Source organism: Notothenia coriiceps, unplaced genomic scaffold, assembly GCF_000735185.1.
Source record: "Notothenia coriiceps isolate Sejong01 unplaced genomic scaffold, NC01 NC01_scaffold00037335, whole genome shotgun sequence".
In the NCBI taxonomy this organism is placed as follows: Eukaryota; Metazoa; Chordata; class Actinopteri; order Perciformes; family Nototheniidae; genus Notothenia; species Notothenia coriiceps.
The window spans coordinates 27,219-49,570 of NW_011370036.1; the positions used below are offsets into that span (position 1 = coordinate 27,219).

The following is a 22,352-nucleotide window of genomic DNA, read 5'->3' on the forward strand; positions in this document are numbered from 1 at the left end:
AGGCTTCTGAACCGCCCATCACCTCTGCAGCTGGACAGCATGACGGCTCCTCTGATTCCTCTTCAGAGGAGCTCGACCCACAGAATGAGAGAGGCCACGGTCACCAAGACTTAAAACAACTATTTTCTGATATCAAAAGTTGTAAACTACTTTCAACGTTTTGAATACTTTTCTGAGTGATAACATTTCCGTCTGGTTTTTTCTTTTGTATTTACGTCTCATAACTATCTGTACATGTATGTGACATCGCTGCAGCCTATATATGCTTATATCTTAGCTGGTCATGAAAAAAAACATGGGATATTACTTGATTATGCAGCAAAGGTTTAACGTTTTAAAAGCATTTTTGCAGCAAAAAAAAACGCCCACACGAGCCAAACAGGAAAAAAGTAACTGGAGCAAATGCCTCATGTTGGAATGTTTGTCTTGTTTGAGACCTCAGCAAATGTAAAACCAGTTCATTCATTTGTACACAATTCAGGGCTTATAAGTAAGAAAATATTATTAGTTTTCTTGTAAGAATAATAAATGTACTCAAAACCAAGCAAGCTTTTGTAGGTACCATTTAGTGCTTCGCTGCAGTTGGTCATCCAAGGCTTGAAGTTTGTAACCGTGAAATCCAACCACTGAACGTTTTTCTAAATGTATTTACGTTATGCCCTGTAGGTTAGAATATTGCCAAATAGGTTCCATAGCTGCTATGTGAGACATTGTTCATACATCCGTTGCCAAAATGTTTTACCAGTCATTATTTAATGGCTAGAAAGAACACATGATGTTTGGCAAAGCATTACATACAACCCCATATTGACAGGAACACGTAATACGATATGAAATGTATAAGTTAATACCAATATGTTTGTTTTTGTTACAGCCAAGTTTTTGAGAAGCAGGCAGAAAGAGCTTTGCTGTCTTACTGTACATTGATTTTTATTTTGAAAACACACAAGATGCCTGTTTCTTTACATCTTTTTCCAGCCGTTCCATTAACAGTTCTATAAAACATGGACATAATCTTCTTCCCGTCACATGTGTGGTCAGATGATCCTTACCATAAACATGTTGAAGTATCTTTAAGGAAATATTTGAAACAATGTTCAACAATAAAAGCATGGAGTTCACTTCAGCACAACCGGCACAGGATGATGTCATGCCGAGCTAAGGTATTCCCAACATAGAAAAAGTTTGTGACAAAGGAACTGCATTTCCGACCAAAACAATGGAATTATTTCGGCATCGACATCCTGCAACAGTGATGTCCAAAGACAGCATGCACAGCGTCCAAAGCTGTCTGCCCAAACCAAGATATACTTCTCATTTCCTCTTGCTGGCTCTCTTCCCCTCTCCTTTCTTTGGCTTCCCTTTTCCTCTCAGTTTCCTCAGGCGACGCATCTCCTCCTTGAAGTCTTCATGCTCGTCTCTGAGAAGCAAGAGCACACATTTTAGTTAAGCTTTTATTATGATTAGTATAGGGTCCTGTAAAACGCTCTAATTTGTTCTGATCACTTCCTGCATTGAGTTTCACATTCAAATCCTTCCAGCAGCTCTAAGGGCATAACATTTCCACATAGGCCTTACATTTTAAATGTAAGCATTGTCTTTTCATTGGCTACTTTACATGGTTAAATATTGGTTTTGAAAGTAAGGCTAATAAAAATGAATAATCACCAATATTCATGTTATATGCAGCGGTCAATGTGGAATTTTGACCATGCAAACACAGCCTCTGCTGTTTATTATTTTAACCAAATTGTGTGCTGCAGCAGCCCCATCTGCGAGGCTCCACTAGCAAAAGCATGACATGGGACCTTTAAGACTTCTTTGGACCAGTGCTTTTTATTGTGGAGACAGAGTTGAAAAAGGGAGAAGCCCCAGTTCATGGGCTGCCAGGTCTACCAATTGAGTGTTCATACTGTTAAAAAGTGGCAGTGTTAGGCCTGTCGCGATAATCGATAAATTGACTTATCGTACGATAAATAAAAATGGACTCGATAACTTTTCTGAGCTCGATAAATTGCCGTTTACATAAAGATGTGACCAGCATTTTAGCCTGGAGCGCTGTGGCTGCCAGGCGCGCTGTGAGGGGCGGGGCTGACACACAGCCAGGTCAGGACACTCCGCCTGCACGTGCAGCAGCGTAGCAGCCAAATTAATAATATAGCGACAAGCGGGAGACAACGTGTGACTTACTCGCGGGGAATTTAAAGTGAAATGGAATTGGTTACAAAACCTAACTACACATCTCGATTCTCCGGTGTGGCAGTATTTTGGATTCAAACCAAATCAACGAGGCGAACCTACGGACTTGAATGAGCCGGGCGGTGTGTCGCATTGGTTTAAAAAAGGTAGCGACAAAAGCAGGCAATACCACGCATTTTAAACCACCTAAAACACAACCACCCCATTCCGTTTTCCCAGCTGGGAGCAAACACGGCAGCTGGAGATGGAGAGCCCCCGCCCGACAATGCAAACATTGTTGGTGTTCCTTGCTCGAAAACTTAGAAAAACAGATTTGGATATGGCCTGTTGAGGCATCTGGGTCTTTGACAGTGGACTGTACACTTGACTGTTGTTTTAAGGAGGTTTTTTTTGCTTGTGAGATAATGTGTGCTCATATTTATTTATTTATATATATATATATATGAGAGAGAGAGCTCTGTTTTCCAGCCTGAGTCTATTTAATTTATTGTTTTGGTTGTGTGTGATTTAATTAATTTATTATAATTTAATTAATTGGTTTTATTTGTTATATATAATTTATATATTTTAATATTATTTCACATTTCATTTGCAATGTTGAATGTTCAATAAAAAGTTATGTTTGAAAGGATGTAGTTGAATTATTATTATATATTATCATTATGTCTAAAATGGTCTTAAAACGGTGCCGACAATATTATCGTTTATCGCAATAATTTCCAGAAAAATTTATCGTCCAACACAATTAATTATCGTGACAGGCCTAGGCAGTGTTACTTCTTTCAATGACAATTATGGGCTTTTCTTTTGGGCTTGCATCTGTAACCCAGTCTTGCAAACTAGGACAGTCTAACATGTCTAAAAATACTTAAAATAGGCGTTAAGTTGTAAAAGAGGCGCAAATATACAACTATTATTTACAAGATATATAAAAATACATATCCAAAAACAAGTATAGTAGTAATATAGTAAATCATTGATAAGTAAGAAGATATAAGAGTTTAAGAGAGTTTTTTAAAAGTGTGGTTTCTTTACTAGAAGATGTTGTGTTTCCAAAGCGTACCTGAACAGTCCCATGAACCGGAGCTTCTGGGTCATGGAGTAGTAGATCTTGTGCTGTGGGTACCAGTCATACACCTCCTTCCTCTGGGCCATGGGAGGCTCCTGGAACAGCTGCACCACCTTCAGCGACCTGGAGTCAGTCGGACGCGCCACCTCCCCGAAGATCTGTGCGCTCAGTCTGGCCATGCGTATGGCATAGCTGGACAGACTGGCCATGACTGCTGAACAAAGCAGAGAGAAGACCTCAACCCTGAGACAGGTAGAACATTTATGCAGAAATAGTTCAAGCATCTCAAAATGTGAGAGCATGTCATGTTGGCTATTAGAAATGTGTTACATATATATACTATTTATACAATTGTGATCCTATAGGATTATTATTTTATCAATACAATAATAATTTTAACCTTTAGCTATTATCATTAATATTATTATTAAAGTTGGTAGAACAGTTGGAGGACATATCTAAAGAAAGAGTAAAAATACGAGATGTGAATGGTGTTATACAGTAGACAGTAGATATTTATTTCAACCAGAACCATGCTAGCCCTGCTCAAATAAAAAAGCATGTTTTTTTAAATAGATTTCGTTTATTGCAGCAGTATTGCATTAAATCAGGAATATTGAACATCTTTCTTTTTACTTATTGTGGTAAAATGATCTTCAAGGAGCAATGCAAAACTGATGTTTTTACATTAAACAAAACCCAAGTACCCTCTGCAGTACCCCAACGTAATACTCTACAGTATGAAAGAGGCCATCTTGTCAGTCTAATGAATGTTTAAACCTTTAAACAACCACGCTGACTAAACAATGTGAGTTCATGTGGATGGATATGATTTTAGTGGTTTACTGGTTGTATTTAAGCCAGAAACCTTGATGAAACCCCCCTGGTCCCCTGTAACAACACGATGAATAACATCACTTCACATGTGTCCAGTTAGTCTTCTTAACAGTGATAACATGGTCTCTTACCTGAAGCCTGTGCGATAGTAACACCGTTGTAAAGTGACACAATTTGTAAACGCTAGTAAAACGAACCAAACTTTAGTTAAATGGCAGTAATAGTTAAGTTTACTGACGTTTAGCTGGCATTAACCTTCACACGCCATACTGCCATCACAAGCTCTAGTGCGCATGACTAGTTTTTCGTGAAGTTGATTGGTTGGTTGCTTTCACTTCCGGTTCAATGGTAAAGCGGCGATATTAACCAACAACATGAAACATAATTTATAAAAAACAGATATATGTGTCAAACGCGGTCAAACGTAACGTCAAATGTAACTAGTCAACAATGATAGTCTGTCCTTATTGATAAAGTCTGATAAATATCGAATGCAGGAGGTCCGTCCTTCTAAGAGTTCCGACAGATGTGACAGCTTCTACTCAAAGTTCCAATTCCAGCCATTCATTATCTATTATTTTACACACAATAAATATTGTTCTGGTGTTATTGTGCTGTATGTGTTTATGAAAATAACCAATAGTATTTGTATTTGTTTGCAGCCCGGTGGGCGCGGCTCAATGACGTCATTAAGGTACGACAGGTAAAGCAACCGAGCTTAAAGGTCCCATGTCATGCTTTTCCGGTTATTACCCGTCCCCTTGTGTGTTATGAAGATTTTTATGCATGTAAACGGTCTGCAAAGTCAGAAACCCCCAAAGTACACCCTGTAGCGAGTATAACTCTAACACAGAAAGTCCTGTCTATGCTGCCCCAGAACGCCTCTTCTTCTTCGTCTTCTTTGTTTAATGGTGAATCGCTACCACTTGGAGCATTTATCGCCACCTACTGTTGATTTATTGAATGTTCATGTTACATCCTTGTCCTCAGATATGCCTCAGGCCAATGTTTTTGAGAAACTTGAAGATCAGTTTGTTAACTTCATTTCTTCAGTTCTGGTATTTCATTTAACATATAGGTCTTGAATTATTGTCCATTTGCTATAAGGCTTCTAGCATTCCACCACAGAATAATAGAAACCATTAAACTATTCACTAATCTGTGAGTCATCATTATTGGAGGCTAGCATATCATGTAGCATCTCAACAGTTATATCCTTTACCCCCCAAAATGCACATGCTGCTTCCACTATTGTTTTCAGTCTTGACTTCTTTTTTTGTTTGTTGCAAAAGCAAGATTCACCGCTTTTCCAATGAAGGCCACAAATGTGTACTTAATGTAATTAATCCATCCTCTTCTATCACACACTTATGTGAACACTTTGTGGAGCTTTCCTTTGCCTGTGGGAGTTTGGGAAAATCTTTTGAAGAGAATATACTTGCTGCTATAGGTACTTCCTAACTATGTTTAGTGATACCTGTTCTGTTGCTTCAGCATATGAGACTTTGTTTTGTACTTTGTATCTCTCTACCTCCTTTGCCTTTTTCTGCCCATCGCAGCCCTGATACGCAGCACTATGTTCCCCACCACAGTTACAACATTTCAGCTTAGCTCCTGCAGCACAACTACCATATTCATGTTTCCCCGCACATTTTGGACTCCTAGGCTTTGTTGCTTTGCACTTGTCTGCCACATGCCCAAACCTTTGGCATTCAAAGCAGCGCAGAGGTTTAGGGCTGAATTCTCTTACTGGAAAGCTCACGCAACCTATCATTATCATCTGTTGAATTTTTTTCTCATACTGAAGAAGAACAGACAAACTATCCACTATTAATTACACGACAGATAATAAAGAATATGATGCCAATCTGTGTCATGCATTTTTTTCTTCAAACCTTTCATATTTTAAATCATGTTCAAAATGAGCTGAAAGTAAAGCTCCTCTGAGTATATAGTAAGTTGTATTCCTTTCTTGCATTGATCAATCATAGACCATAACCAGAGTCTGTACTCTACATTACATGTGTATATATTGCAGTTACAATTTATTAACAGAGGAGGGCGCCAGATATGAAGAAACAGAAAACTGCTACCATAGATTTTTCTAGACATTTTATAAGCTTCACCGTCCTGCACACCAGAGTGATGCTGCCTGACATGAAACACATTCAATATATGGGCCATGAGAGCACCGTATCTCAAGGAGAGGTAATACTGCAATGAGCAAACGTTTGGGACTTGTCTGCTGTTGGGTTACACCAGAGCAGCTTTTAATTGAATAACCCTTACTGTTATTTTTAAGCATTTGTGCCCAGTGGCTCATTATCTCATAACCTGCCTTTGGCTACCACCAGTGGGGATACAAGTATGAAGTTTGTCCAGGGATCAGAATTTGATTTATTGCTGGTGAGTATCAATATGATACAGAAAAGGCCATAGGTTAATTAAAGCTAATCATTTATTTTTGGCCACTTGGGGCAGCACAACAAGAGGTGAAGGCTAATATAATATCACCTCATAAAGTTGCTAATTTACATTTAGCCATCTGGGATTATACACAACTTTTTTCTTTCTATTAAAAAATGTTATTAAAGGTAAATAAATGTGCCATTGAAAAAGGAATCAAGTTTTGTAGGACTTCAAACTGCAAATAAAGGCAAAGGTAAACCTTAATAGTAATAGCAGCGCAATAATAGTATAAGAAATAGTTGTAATTATAGTTTAGTAAAGTTAATATATAGCATTAACTAATTTTGCATAGAGCCCTGCCTAAAAAGGCTCGGGCCAGCACTCCTCTAAAAAGGTGTAGGCCCATAATTAACCCAAACAAAGTAAACAATTTTAAGTCCAGGGTATACTGCATCATAATTTACACGAGCATATCATGCTTTTTGTATTTACAAAGAAGCTAGAATCTATATTAGTGGCTCGAAACTAGCTAAGTGGATAGTAACTAGCACTCAAATTTGTAGGCTAAGTGTTGGATTAACGTAATGGAGTTTTACGTAGGCTATGGCTACAACATTTGCCTTGAAAATATATTGGAAGAAGTCATGGTAGAAGTTGCCTAAATGTGAGCACAAGAACTTAAGTACAATACTTGAGTTGATTTGGCCCACTTTTTTTTAAATTCCACCACTGTTAGTTTGTCTAATCAAATCTCATGTAGCATGTAAGCTAACTCGGTGCTCCTCCACACAGCTGGCCGTTGATTGGACCACGGGCAGGCCGTCATCCTATCAGACGTGCTGGGGATGCTGACTGATCCCTCTTCCCTCTCCTGCTGATGGACTGCGGTCTGCATGGGCTCAATTTGGATAGACCAGGTAGGCTATATCTAAGCGGTTCCCGCCATGTACGTCGTATAATGCTGCTGTTTTAGTAGGCTATGCCATTGTATTGTAAATAGGCTTCTGCTAAATCCTGCTGCACGATTTTCTCTAGCAGTTTCTAAAGCTGCCCCCGTGTTTGTCCATCGTTTGATTTAGTGACGGTTTTGCAGTGAGGGTGCATTTGGTGTGAATGATAATATGCTTGACTAGACTCGAATGCTGTGCTTAGTGTGTTTGTTGGTGTCGCCCTGTTTAGACGGATGGATGCTGAAGATGAGATGAGATAAGCGTCCTCTGTCTCCGCCGAGCTGCTGCAAAGCCACGCATGAAGAGACGTTGTCACCGCGAAGCCCACACCACCGGAATAAGAGGAATAAACTGTGTCTGTCAGTCAATGAGGTTTGCCTTCTCTTTCCACACCTCGATCATGGTCCTGCTCTCCAGAGGTGATGTGAGCTGAAGTCGCGGGGAAGCCGCAGAGGAGCTGTCCGTCTGTCGAGGTGCTGATGCGGCTGTGACAGCATGGCTGCCGGGAAGTTGCTGCTCTACGCCGGGCTCTCTCTTTCTCTCTGCGCCCTGGGCATGCTGGCTGTGGCGATGTGCTCCGACCACTGGTACGAGACCGACGCCAGGAGATACAGGGAGCGGTGCCGAAGTTTTTCCAGCCGCCGCAAGGACCCGGGCTTCATCTACATCCCCAACAACAGCCTGCCCCTGCGGGCCAGCCGGAGCAGCCTGCCCCGCTGGGAGGAGAAGCTGCTGCTGGCCCGGAACCGGCGGCAGCTGTTCGCCATGAGCGCCGCGGATGAGTGCAGCAGGCAGTATAACTCTACAAACATGGGGCTGTGGAGGAAATGCCATCGAGTGGGCTTCGACCAAGAAATGGAAGACCAGATCCGGAAAGGTAGGAATGAATTAAACATGGAGTTATTATTGTATACATATCAGACACAATAAGGATGTGACATGTATCCAGAAAATGAATTAGATTGGTGATTGATTATGTGACCAAAGGGCGAACAAGGGCATGGAGCTATTTTCTAACTAATGTTTGTCCACATCTTCACTGTCTATATGAGTGAGTTGGTATGAACGTCCTGTGGTATAAGCATACAGACTGTTTGGGCTCATGCTATGTTGCAGGAAAGGGGTGCATGTTAATTGTGACGCTGGCTAAAAGTAGTCTAGTATACGTGATCTTATTGTAGAAGTGGTGCTCTTCTGACCCTACAACTGCAAGTAATGACATAATCATTTCATGGTGTATGGGCTTGTCAGTAACTCAAGAGTAAGTTGATTTGTCCCAGAAGCCTTTGCTCTGTGTCTAGAGACTGACTGACATAGGTCTAAATGTACAGTATACAGGGCTGTGGCTGTAATCACTTAGGGTCCAAAAGTGAGATGGTTTAACTAAAGTAAATCCCAATTTCCCCCCACACTCTGACATGTGTAGCCTATAGTATTCTTAATGCTGGAATAATACAAACTTTACACAGATAGGTATCTGCTCAATACCCACAGTATCACAGTGTTAAAACTACATTTCTGACATAGAAAAGGGTCTAAGGGCTTGTTTTTGAATCAGGTAAAATACACAACATCTTCTGTTTGCATTTTCAAAAAATAAAATAATTGATTTATGGACGGTGTTTTATATTGTTGTCCTCAGCAAACACCTTCAGTTTCTTTGTAAAGTCTTATTTATAAATATTTTTTGAGATAGAAACTAATAGTTGGGAATAAAAAGTCTGCTTAATATAGACTATATTTAACCAGGACCTTTTAAAAACCTGAACACAAACAACAAAACTTGATGGACTTATTAGATTTGTCATCAACATTATATTATTGATCTATAGATGTTTTCCTTATGGCCGTGAAACCTACTGAGCATTTCAAATGTAAAAATCAATGTTTTAAGCCGGGTCAATCAAGTGGTCTTTGGTGGACAATCTATAAATTGGGGACCCTGTTTGTATTACATCTGAATGATCGGTCTTGATTTAATAATGGTCCAACAAAATGAGAAGTCATAAGACAAAACAACCTGTCATTATTTTAGACATGCTCTGAAATAAACATTTAATCCTGGGGTTCCCAACATTCCAGGAAACATGATGAAATATTACTGAGCTGATCCAGGATATGAGGGTCATCATAGCAATCGCAGTATGAAACATAACAGTTAATCTATCGTTCAATTGTCGGTAAATCCTAGAGTTCATTCAAACAACCACCGTGATTCCTGTTTTCCTGACCAACGTTAAAAGTAATCATATAATCTGAACTCAAATACAAGTTTTGATGTGTGTTCCCGGTGCTGCAAAGACTTGTTTTGTGTTAAAAGACAGTCATGTTTCTGATGGAGGCTGCTGGATGAGGCGAGGGTGTGTGTGCTCTTTGAATACGTGCGTGTGTGTGCTGCAGCTGTGCTTTCCTTTGAGGACGCCTCAATGGTCTTTATGGCTTACCATCTGCAGTAATGGGCAGCCCACAGTGAGTGTGCTCAGTGATCAGATGAATGCCTCCATAGAGGGGTTTGATCTGTTCCAGCTCTCAGCTCCATCAGCATGGAAAAGTACAGCGCGGTTTATGATCATGATGAATTTGACAATAACTTCACCTTGATGGGTCAATAAGGATGCAACCGTGGAGATTATTTATGTGTGTGGGTGCTCTACATGAGCAATAATGGAATCAACTCGCACTTACAGCTCACATTCAGCTATAGTGACTTTCCAGAAGCCAACCACAACGCCTAGCAACATCAATTACACCTATTAGCACAATTATTGTTACTATAACTACTAGTACTTATCTGCTCTACTACTGCCACACATCCTGCCCCTTCTACTTCTATTCCTTCTATTGGTCCTGCTTCTTGTTCTGCTAACGGTTCTACTTCTATTGCTACTGCTGCGACTACAACTGTTTCTACTGCCACTGCTATTGCTATTACACATATTTAGCACATATATAAAGGTTTATCAAACAAGGGAAATCTTGCTTGGATAGACAATAAAAACCTTTACCATTGGCAGTATGAGTATACTATTTCTTTCTGATGCTTCACATTCAGTGCCATTTAAAAAGTTGTGACACTACATGATTTCGCTACCAGGTAGTGATATCATGAGAACAACCACGCACACAACCATGCAAACAATGTCAACAATCAGTCCATTACCATGGTTTCATTTGTTGATGAACTAAGAGAGGAAGTGTTAAGAAAGAAATCTTCTACAGCAAATAATTTGAGCAAAATTTAGGTCAATTAACGTGACATAACATCTCAGCTAGCAAAATGTTGCTAACAGCCATCACAATCAATCTTAAATTAGATATTGTCCTCACTAAACCTAGCTCTAAATTCCTTAAAGATAAGCTAATGTTAATATGATAGAAAATGCATAATTTCATCAACTCGACAGTGAATTTTCTTGGTCGCTCCATGACATTTAGATTTCAACAGAAGTCTATGTGAGTGTCGTTACTCTCTTTTAAAAATGGATCCACTCTTGATCAAAGTCACAAACAGTGTTAGTAAACAGTGATAGTTACTTTCTATTGACTACTTAATCTCTCTTTCATACTCTCTAACCAGATTTGCTAATTGTAGGATCAACTGAAAGAACAACAGTGATGGTGTCAATGAGATTTATTGTTTTATTAGCTTTTGAAATAAGTGTGTTTTATGATCATCAGGAAGTTCAATTGCTTTTGTCTGACTAGGGCCTGGTGGTTTTAAGGAGAGCATATTAAGTGTGTGTTGATACATTATAATAATTGTCAAAATCCTTGAATCTCTATTTGTTAAATATTTCCTTAAATGCTCTTCATCAGAGCATTGAGCCAGATATTCCTTCCAGGAACAAATGCCAATTGCATCCTTTCCCACTGGAAACAAAAGCCAGATTTAGTGGGTTATTGAACCAAGTGGGCAACTGGAAATGGAAAACCTTTCAACCCAAACCAAATGTACAGTGACTTTCAGTGACATATAACATTATGAGCCTTGTCTACTGTTAACATGTGTTGTAGAAAGAACATAATACTCATTTTTAAGGGATTTTGGGAGGTCAAAGGTCACTGCAAAGCCTTCCCCGCCACATGCTGTTTCACTTTTATCCATTTTAATCCCCACAGTCAAATCATAGCTTTACAAACGGTACGTTTTCTGTATCTACATCCACTTACCGGCCCGATTCTGCCTTTTCATAATGACTCTTCTTCTGTCTTACCATTTATGTCGAAATGACAGAAAGTAATTTAACATCCGTTGGAATAAGATAATTCAGTTTTTATATAAATAAACCGACACTCGTTTTTGTATGTGAGGGATGATTCATAATCCAAAGGCCCTTGATTATATCTCTGATCAATACTGATTGACGTTTACCCTCATATTTTACAATTCCGATACTTCAAACTCCCCGTCGTCATCCATCCATCTAGCAACAGACAGATTTATAGAAGCTGGAGGGGGAGGGGGAAAAGCCCTGGTCTTTATTTCAGTGTCCCAGTTACAGTTAGAGTAGCTGTGTGTTAGGTTATATAGATTGGGTGAGTGTAGTTTATTTGAACAGTGTTAGATAGAAGATGACCAACTCATCCCATATTCAGACAACCGATCACAAGTATTCCGCTGTATCCAACTAATATATAATATTCCTATGTGATAAAGATTTTAAAAACACATCAATGAGCAACACTAGGAGACATTTTCCTTTACTCCGTCCCAAAAACACATGGTTGTTTTGAACTCAATCCCAAATAAACCGTCCTTCCTTATACTTATTTTTGGAGCACTAAATGTGGAAATGTTCTGGCACCAAAGATTGTTCCCAACAAATGCAGTATAACCTTCTGTTAGACTATGTTTTCTGAAAGCTACTGGCCCGCAGTACTAGGACGTACTGAGCCTTAAACATTTTTGTATTTGTGAGGCGAGATTTACGTCTTCAATGGATCCAATAGTCATGAAGCTGGGAGCCATTTTTACAGACAATTTGTATACAAGAGACATACAAAACTCTTGTGTCCCACACTGGACAAATGGCTTTGTATTTACTCACTTATGACAGTGTAAAATATTACTATGTACCATTTTTAGCTTCTCTTCCACTACACTTCAGAGACAGCTATCTATTACCAGGCATTACATTACATGGCAGCTATCATTTTAAATCACTTTGCTTATTGAGATTTTTCTTGAAAATGGTATGATCAGTTTATGAACTATGGGGGTCATTGGCTATAGAGTATTTATACTGTTGTTACTTATTCGAATGAATGCTTCATTGTATATAAAGTTAAATAAACATCAGTGTGCTGTATGTACTTTACATATGAGCTGCAACGATAAATCAACTAATTGATAAATTGACAAATAATCTGCTAGTATTTGAGATTTTATTTATTTTTATTTCTAAAGCAGAAATGGGAAAAAAAAAAATGTCTTGAATATTTTTTAATTTGGGTTTTTGGCTGATGAAACAAGACATTTAAAAAACCAAAACCTTGATTTGAATAAATTGGGATTACACATTTTTAATGGGATTACATTTTTTTTTAGGGAAAGATAGATTGAAATAACTATTGAAAGATGATTCGATAATGAAAATAATCATTACTTTCAGACCATAGTAAATACAACATATCTGGACATATTGATATTCTCACAGTAACTATATTATAGTAGCAATTCAACGGGACCTCATAATACAGAAAAAGGATCTTGATATGTTCTGAGTTGACCTGCATGTTTTTTGTGCAGTCATCCCCTCTTCTAAATAGGTCACTGCCATACCAGCATCTAATCATTGTTGTTAATTCACCAGACAACTCATAAACTGAACAGTTGGCATATGTCAGCGGTTTCTGATGCCGTGTCATGAGCAGGATATGTGACCTCCTGCTGTTGGAGCAGCTCGCTGACTCGTATTCTGTCTGTCACATAGTACAAACCTCCTGGAGAGAGAAAGGGAGAGATACAACAGCAGCAAAGTGGTTAGGGATAGGGGATGAGGAGAGCCAAGGATGGCTGTGACGACGTAGATGTCAGAGAGAAGAGGATTACATAGAGAGGAGAGGGGGGGGGGTGAGGTCTACTCATCTTACGCCATCTGTTGTCGCTCTTTGAGGAAAAGGACTTTCAGGTCCCAAAGAAGACACATTCACAGTCCCGTTCAAGCAGAAAGAGCAGGGAGAGGCTCCAGATTGGATTACCTCGCTCCCCAGGGGCAACGCATCATGGGGAGGGTTAAATTAGACACAACGGGAGTCAAAAGGTGCCTTATAGGTGCCCTGCCAATGAGCCTGCTGCCAAAGCTGCTCATTTAATATACACATGGAAGTGGTGAAGGGTGACGGGGCAGCTGCTTTCACTTCTAGATGACCGACCGGTGGATGATTATTAGGGGAAGTAAGCTGGAAGAAGATCAGCTTTCGATCTTTAATTCCAGTGACAACAATGTAATGACATTTTTTTTTCTTCTTAAAAGACTATATTGTGCTGTAGATGTTTTTAAATGATTATTTCTGTGCAATGCGACACATAAGGGATGACAAGTTTGATATCAAAAAACTTGGTGGAGTTAGTAGCCTGCTCATCATCTCCGCTGCATGCTAGCAGCTTAAGGCTACATTAGTTGCTGCTAGCATTATGGATTTTATCTAACTAAAAACAAATGCACACATTTTTCTTAAGCTTATTAAAGTTAACCAAAATCCCTCAATGTTTGTCTTAATGTCAGTATTGAAGACAGTCTGACTATTTTTAGGGCAGTAATATTTGCAGAAAAATTAGTCGGAGGAAGGACAGCTAGTAAACGCTAGCTGTTAGCTGTTAGCAACAGGTTGGCACCTCATGCTTGCTAAATAGCAGAGCTAACTGTTCCATTCAGTTACATTATGATACATGTATGCCCTTTTCAGTAAATAATAGTTTTGGGAAAAGCTACATTAAATAATATTACTTATTCATTATTGTGATATGTTCAAATTTTATCTTATCAAATCTAGCTTTGTCAAGAAATGTAAATAATACAGTTGTTTGAAGGGTATTTCATAAAGGGAATTATTTTACTGTGGTATCGTATTGGTTATCGGAATTTCAGTATTGGTATTGACTTAAAGGTGACCTATCGTGCAAAATTCACTTTTGTACGTCTTTTATACATGAATATGTGTCCCCGGTGTTCCAGGGAACTCACCAATTGTCAGAAAACACAACCCTCTCTATTTTTCTCCATACCCAAATCTCTTAAAAAGGGGCTGCAACGGATCTGATACAGACTGATCCAGATTTGAACACTTCTATGACGTCACAGAAGTGGCGCTACGGCTATTGGGCCAACTCCACCAATCAGGAGGAGACAGCCTGAGACTGCCAAGGCACACNATTGCCGTTCGAAAGCGCTGGAGACGCTGTAGTACATATGCCAGGCCTGTAGATGGTGCTGTTCTCACAGAATCAGCCCATGAAAAGACAGTGTTAAATTGAGCGAAATGAGGAATGGCTAAAATGCATGACCTGTTTGGTATTTTGAAAAATAAAAAGTATAAATATGCCTTATATAGGTATGGTCCTACACTATATTATTCAAATATAGCATGATAGGTCCACTTTAATCTTTCGGTGTCCTGACATTCCCCAGGCAGAAGTATTAGAGTGGCATTATTTATGTGTGACATGGTTTGTTGTGCCCACAGCAGCAGACACAGGGGTTCTCTCGTCTTCATGGAAACACTTAAATTATTCAGACATAAGTGGCAGCCCTCCTCATTAGTGCCCCTGCAGCCTGCAACCAGATCGAAAAGACAGCCTGACTAAGCCTGTTATGCTGCTCCAGCCATTTATACCTCCTGACTTACATTGACACAGTACATCCAAATAATGTATTCTCACTAGGTTTCAATGAAGCAATCCACCAAAGTATGATTGCCAAAATATTAACGAAGTATGTCAAAAGGCTGAGCCCACTTAAAATACTCTGAAATGCTTTTTGGATTTTCTGTTCTAATCCTGATGAAAATTGGACAAATAAACTGTACGCTTCAGGCACATTCTCACTTCAGGATGAATCAGATGTACTGGTATTAGACTGCTAGTTGTCTTTCTATAAATGAGTGGTGTTTTAGGTCTTCTGTGTGAAAGTCCTGTGGTTGTTGGACGCATCCCGGCACATCTTTTTATGATGCCAGAGTAAATGGACGGCCAAACACTTGCTTAACGCATCTAATATTGCTGCAGATGACTATTATAGTAAGTCGAAAGCCTGGTGCCTCTCGTACAGAAGCTAAAGGGTGCCTAGTGCCAGCACCAAATGCCGTGAGGCGTTTACAGAGTGTCGGTAGTGGAAATTAAACTGATAATACTAGAAACACTTTGCATACATTTGTAAAAGATCCTGGGGGTTATGAAAGAGAACAAGGAACCCATTAGAACAGCTAAGGGTGGCATATAGTGGAAGGCTATGCAGTCTATGTGATCTGGAGTAACGGGGCAGGGATGGAGTAAAATCTCCTTTCATCAGCAGTTTATTTGCTGAAGAGCTGTTTCTTTGAATGAGTGCCATATTGGAAACCAACATGAGTTAATAAAGGCAGAGCTAAGAGTAGCTTAATCATCAGTATGGTGTTCATTCAGTCCAGCACTCTCGCTTGTGGTGTTCTGACTATATAGTGCAAGGGTAATTTCGTAATATGTGTACAGTACATTTGACTTCTGTTAAGGTTGAACTTTGCCTGTTTGTAAAGGCCAGAGCCCGAGAGCAGCAAGGGGCTGGGAGACTTACTCATCATGAAGTCAGTATGACTCCTATAACCACAGGCAGAGTAAGGAGAGGGGGGAGAAAGAGAGAGATGTGGAGGACGAATGTGCTTTGTTTCCCCACGCAATGCAAGCCAACATCAATGTTCGATGACCTCATGCTCTCTCCGACAGTCCAGCCATGTCAAAACACAGCTCCAGCAGCCTCAGGACATTTGCACACTACCACACATACAATACACATGATACCTACTTAGATGGGTATACTGTACACACCGCAGCACATGTAGAAAAAACATTATTTGCCCATCATAAATAATACATGATGCACTCAATGCACTCCGATACTGTCTCTTGACACTCAACCATTGCCTCAGACTTGGAGGTGCTGACTCATCCCGAATGCAAACTGCTCCAGTGCGTGCTGGAGGACACAGTCTGATGAAGCGAACAGAACCACATCATCTGTGTGGAGCAGAAGCTACATTTTGAGGTCCCCAATGACGCTAGGATTGTACATGGGTCCATCATTTGGGAGATTACAAACTAAAGGGCGGTAGATACAATGGCAAAGGAGACAAAGAAAGGAGCAACATAGAAACTATAACATTCCCCCCAGTAAAAGTGAGAGGCAGAGGAATATTTCAGAATAATGTTGTTCATGTGTAAAAGTCCATTGAAATGAACTTAGCCCACAGAAATGTCATGAGAGCAGTGGGTGGTGACACAAACACACATCAGCCCTGTTGACTTCTTTCAGTACGTTTAACACACTGCCTGGCATGTGTCACGACAGCGTGAAATCCCCATGGAAACAAAGGTGTCCTGGACTTGTGATTGGCAGTCAGAGACTTAATGGAGATGAGTGGGCTGGAGCAGAAGGCACATTTTTGACGGAGTGAGGAGGAGTTAACCCCGTCTCTTCACTCACTAACACACTGCCAGCCTCCATGTACTCACCCTGCACCTTATGGATGACAAGTGGAGTTTAAAATGAACGCCTGTGATTACAAACTCAAGGTTTTGATGACATAGTGAGGCTTTCCAAGTCCAAGTTATACTTTTCTCTAACTTGCACCATGATGTAAAGAGAGATTTTGACTGTCAATTTTCAACAGTAACATTGTGTGAAGGCCGAAAAAACGAGATTGCGAATACCGATGCTTCTTTCATGTAGAAAGGACCCAGTTGAGGTGGAGTTGAGGTGTTTTGGGCACCCGGCAAGGATGCCACCTGGACGTCTCCCTCCTGAGGTGTTTCAGACACGTCCAGTGGGAGGAGACCAAGAGGCAGATCCAGGACCAGGTGAAGGGATTATATCTCCATGCTGGCCTCGGAGCGCTTGTAATTACCCAGTCAGAGTTGAGTTGATGTGGCCAGGGAAAGGGAAGTTGTGTGGCCCTCTGCTGGAACTGCTTCCCCCGCAACCTGACTAGCGCTAAGCAGTTGACGATGGATGGATGGATATTGTGTGGCGAGTTGGTCACAGTTATTCTTTTTGAGTCAGTTTCGCCTTGTCTTTGTCATGGAGAAGGTCGTTTTTGAATTTATTCTCATGGAAATGGAAATGGTAAACCAGCCCTTTAAAGCACTTTACCTATAACCATTTTGGATTATAACCTAAAGAAAAGAGCTGTCTACTAGCAACCGTTTGACTTTATTATCTAATACATCACAAGTAAGTGCAGCAAGGAAAATACTATTTGTGTGCATCAGAAATGTGTGTTTTGTTTCATTTTTTTTGTGTTCATTTACTCATGAGCCCTTAGATTTGTCTTGCAACCCGCTGTTGGGGTTCTTATCCCTAAGTGGGGAAAGACTGCTCGAAAGCATTTATTCCCTTAGATGTAAAAACATCCCGATAACTAAACACAGTACAGTTAAGTTCAAAGAGCACAGTGCAGTTCCCACAGTGTCTGAAGCACTGCTGGGACTCAGATTTGGGGTAAAAACCCTGATTTTATTTCACATCAGTGGACATTTCCATTCTTCAGAAGGCAGCTCACTCTCCTGCGGCGCCTTTCCAGCCTCGTCTTCATCTGGCCCGTTTAATCAACGGCTTATCAAGTCAAGAGAGCGCTGTGGGCCTGTAGGAAGAGCCAGCATCAATCAGATCCTTATTCTGCCTGCCCAGAGACTGGCTGCCTGTGTGTGAGGAAGGAGAGCAGATGAAGGGAGCTCTGTGGCCACAGCTGCCTCCCCTCACAAGAAAGGCCTTTTTACTGCTCTGGACCGCAGGACAATACAAGAATTATGTCCCATAAAGGGGCCATTATTGTGCAAGTGGAGCATCCAGGCTGGATGTTAAGTGAAAAGCGGTAGTTATCTTAGCTCTGCCCTGCTCATAACATCGTCTCACACTCACTTAAAACATTGCTCATTTGCAATCACCGGTTAACGCTGGACGGATAGAGTGTGAGCATCTGCTCGCTAAAACTGTAAAAAATAAACACCCTGCTCATCCCCTGGTTTGTGTTGTCATGGAAACGTGCGATAAGTGTTTGACAGATGATGTTCAGGGAGATTGAGCCAGCATCTGATCTGAAACGAGGAGAGGAGCGATCACGACCAGTGTTTCTCTGGGAAGCAGGAGGTTGGACAACAAGGCTTTCTGCAACACATGACGACACACGAGGAAAAAGAGATTGGTTCCCACGGTGACACCTTCACTGTCTGGGTGTGTTTGCTCTGCGTGTTGTCAGGCAGGAGAATGAAAGGGATGGATTTCGTTTCATTTTCTGTTTCTTCAACTTTCTTTGAGTTTTCCTTTCTTTTTAAACAGCATCTGACATTAGTTTCCATAATATGTCAACATCATGTAAGTAAAGAGAATTCATGGGTTTGTTCATTTATTAAGCCCTTAAAGGGGCCCTGTTATTCTTTTGGGGGTTTTCCCTCTCCTGTGGTGTGTAATGTAGGTTTCTATGCATGTAAATGGTCTGCAAAGGCTAACATCCCAAAGTTCCTTCCAGAGGGACTTTCTCCCCCACACACTCCCCTATTGTCTGGAATGTTTCATTGTAAATCCTGTATTAAGTTCAGAAACCTCAGTGACATCACTATGTAACACTTGCGCTTCTATTTGTAAGTGCTCCAATGCATTGTACGTGATAGGCTAAGGGGCGAGGCATCTTTAAATGGTTGACCACTCACAACAGAGCAGACTGGGTTCTGGTTTCAGACAGAGGGTGAAAAGAGGTGCTGCAGCACAGGCAGTATGAGAGAAATAAAGACCTTTTTGAACATTAGAGCATGTAAACATGTCACAGTAGAGGCAGAACATACAACAATGAAACCGGAAAAAAGTCATAATAGGGCCCCTTCAATTGTCCATGTGGCATATGGAAAAATGCAGTGTTGCCAGTGGATTTTTTGTAATGCTTATTGCATATTTCTCAAATTGCTGCCACTGGTTATAGCACATTGGAAATGTTTCGATCTGACAGAATAATTGGATCAGCGCCTTCTGTAACTGTTACAAAAAAACATTCATATAATTGTGGTTATGGTTGGAGTTATGAGCTATGTTTGATTTGCTTGAATGGAACCTTATCACTCAGCATACAGTACAATAGGGTTCAGTTTGATCAAGCAGTCAATGATGCACAGTGACAAATGCAATTTAGTACTTGCTTCTCATCAATACAGAAAGACTTGTAACCCTGTTTAAACCCTCACAAGGCCTTCGTCTCATTCTGCTTAACTGGTTGTTACCTTGAATAATCATCAAGCCCTAGGCTCAGCCGGCTTCTTTCATCTCTTTTTACCCCCTCATTTTTGCTGAGTTCATAAATACAACATGCAGAATGATGGGAGATTAAAGGGGTTTAAATGCAGATGGAGGATCAAGGATCTCAATTGAATGTTACTACGGATACAAGTATGTAAGAGTGACTAAAGTCAAGGCAATGTGCTACAATATTTATTAAATGTAAATTAAAATAATGCAAAAGCATGTGTAAACTACATATTTTATTTCTTAAACCACAGTTATAACCGGAAACTTTAACACATCAAACAACATGCATGTGTTCAATCGCGGGACCTTCATTTTAGAGAACATTTTAAAAAAGCATCCATGAAATGAAATGTACTCCCCCCACCCCCATATTAGTTATTAAAACCTACGTTAGCATTAGCCAAGTAAATATATACGTTTTTTTGCCTGAAAGAATTGACATATCCTAAAAAGAAAATGATGTTTATAATGGAAAATAATTAAAAAAACATTATCCTAAATGTATAAATATCTTCTGGCTTCCGGCTGACATGTTAAGGTACTGTTCTTTGGACATATGAGTATTTGTAAAATCCTGTGAATGGTCCTGCTTACAGTCTGCATTACATCACATTGAACAAATGTAGTATTTTCCTTTGAAGCTGAACCCACCTCTCCATTCTCACAGTGAGGTTAAATTAAATGGTGAGATATCGATACAAAAGATATAAATATTCAGTGCATTTACCGTCATTATGGCCTTATATATATACAGCTGTACCGCTGTGAGTGCGCATCAACAAACTGTCGGCATGCCTACACAGGCACATTAAAACATGCAGCAGGCCTGATTCATGCAGCCTCTGAGATGCATTTAATTAGCGGCCCTGACATGTGGCTGAGGCTCAGCAGGCCAATTGAATAACTTTGACATTTGAATGACATCCATTTCCCTCTGAATAATTGGCTGAGGCCGGCTGAAAGGCTGAGATACGTGTCGGGATCCAGAAAGCTGCCTCTGCTAACCAGGACCTCCTCAGCAGATACAGAAAAGACACGCAGCCACAGGATTATACACACACACACACACACACACCACACACACACACACACACACACACACACACACACACACACACACACACACACACACACACACGCTGCTTTGTTTCTCTTATCTTCACTCCATTATTTTATTCTGCAATTGCTTTTGCTCTTTTGTTGCCTTTGTTTGCCAAATAGTTCTTTGTTTATTCAGGCAATTATACACGAACAGACACGGACATGGTGTATCTTTGTAAACCAATGCAATCTCGCTGTTTCAAAAACCTTTAACAAGTAGACACATAATTGTAGTAGTGTTGAAGAAGAGTAATACTGTAATACATTTGGTCCTGACCCAGATGGGTTTTGCAGCACAGCAGAGGACAGATGTGAAACAGCTGCTTCATTTTGAATAGCATACTTTCTGCTTGTGTTTGCTGGGTAACATGAGGCGACTTCTTTCATTATTATCCTCATCTGTCAAATTTGTATGGACACTTGGATGTTCAATGTTATGCTATGGAGGCTATGTCTGAGGTGGCTGCTAACTTTCAAGGTTTTAAAATCTTAAAAATCTACCCATATTTTGCTATAAAAGGTTGTGCTTACAGTTTTTCCCACAATTTTTTTTTAAATTGCTCAGTTTCTCAGAACACTAAACACAATTCACAAAACCACAAACCCAAAGTTCAAAACACCTAATTCCTCCTGCTAAATGAAGAACTGCGCTCAAAACTACATAAACACTTACCAAATGCAAACTTTAGCACCAAATATAACACACTTCATTCATAATACTAGATTGTTTGACCACCCAACTACACACTGCTGAGCATAATCTAAAGCACTTTCATCTTTTATGGGCTATGCTCTGTACATAGAGGTTTCTGCAGAGAGAGATTGCTTGAGTTTACAGAAATACAGTAAATGAAGAAATACAAATGAGTTGTTGAAAAAAATCATATTTTATTCAAAACTAACATTGTGCAACATGCATCTCAGCACATGGTTACTATGCTTCGGATCTGTCTAAGTGTGATGGCATTGTTTGCCAAAGCCCAGTTTGTAGCTGCTGCTTCCTGTGCCTCATTGAAAATCCTTAGCTTTCCACCTGCACCTCTTTGTTTCTCAGTCCTTCAGATATACAACAAAGATATAGTGATTGGTCAGTGTGCGTGTTGCATAAAAGTAAGTTTACCACAGTCAATTGTGCAGGGTTTTTGTACAGTTATAGTATGCAACATGCCAACAATTCAATTACAGTAATGAAGTAAATACGTTTCACACAACAGATATTAGTTGTTAACAGGAAATGAAACAGCTAATGTTAAGTCTGCAGTAGGTAGATGAGAACACACCAGATGAGCTGTTTATTACTGC

General features: G+C 40.0%; 2 protein-coding genes across 3 annotated transcripts in view; one reads left to right on the forward strand and one right to left on the reverse strand.

Moving 5' to 3' along the window:
• Nucleotides 1-913: 913 nt before the first annotated feature.
• On the reverse strand, nt 914-4,427 carry mrps33 (mitochondrial ribosomal protein S33). 2 transcript variants are annotated; one of them, XM_010796925.1, is made up of 3 exons: nt 4,237-4,427; nt 3,263-3,482; nt 914-1,420 (listed from the first exon to the last, which is right to left on the reverse strand). In XM_010796925.1, the coding sequence occupies exons 2-3, from the start codon at nt 3,475-3,477 to the stop codon at nt 1,315-1,317; spliced, it is 321 nt and encodes a 106-aa protein (XP_010795227.1). In that variant the 5' UTR covers nt 3,478-3,482; nt 4,237-4,427; the 3' UTR covers nt 914-1,314. The 2 variants fall into 2 exon arrangements, with proteins under 2 accessions (XP_010795227.1, XP_010795228.1); XM_010796926.1 differs by having other exon boundaries at nt 3,263-3,479; nt 4,237-4,424.
• A 2,925-nt stretch (nt 4,428-7,352) lies between these two features.
• LOC104967466 (transmembrane protein 178B) overlaps nt 7,353-22,352 on the forward strand; it is a gene marked incomplete at its 3' end in the record, with an annotated part of 41,418 nt that continues 26,418 nt past the window's right edge. The window contains exons 1-2 of the mRNA XM_010796929.1: nt 7,353-7,431; nt 7,694-8,341. Of these exons, the coding sequence (XP_010795231.1) occupies nt 7,960-8,341 (382 nt within the window). The remainder of the gene's footprint in view (nt 7,432-7,693; nt 8,342-22,352) is intronic.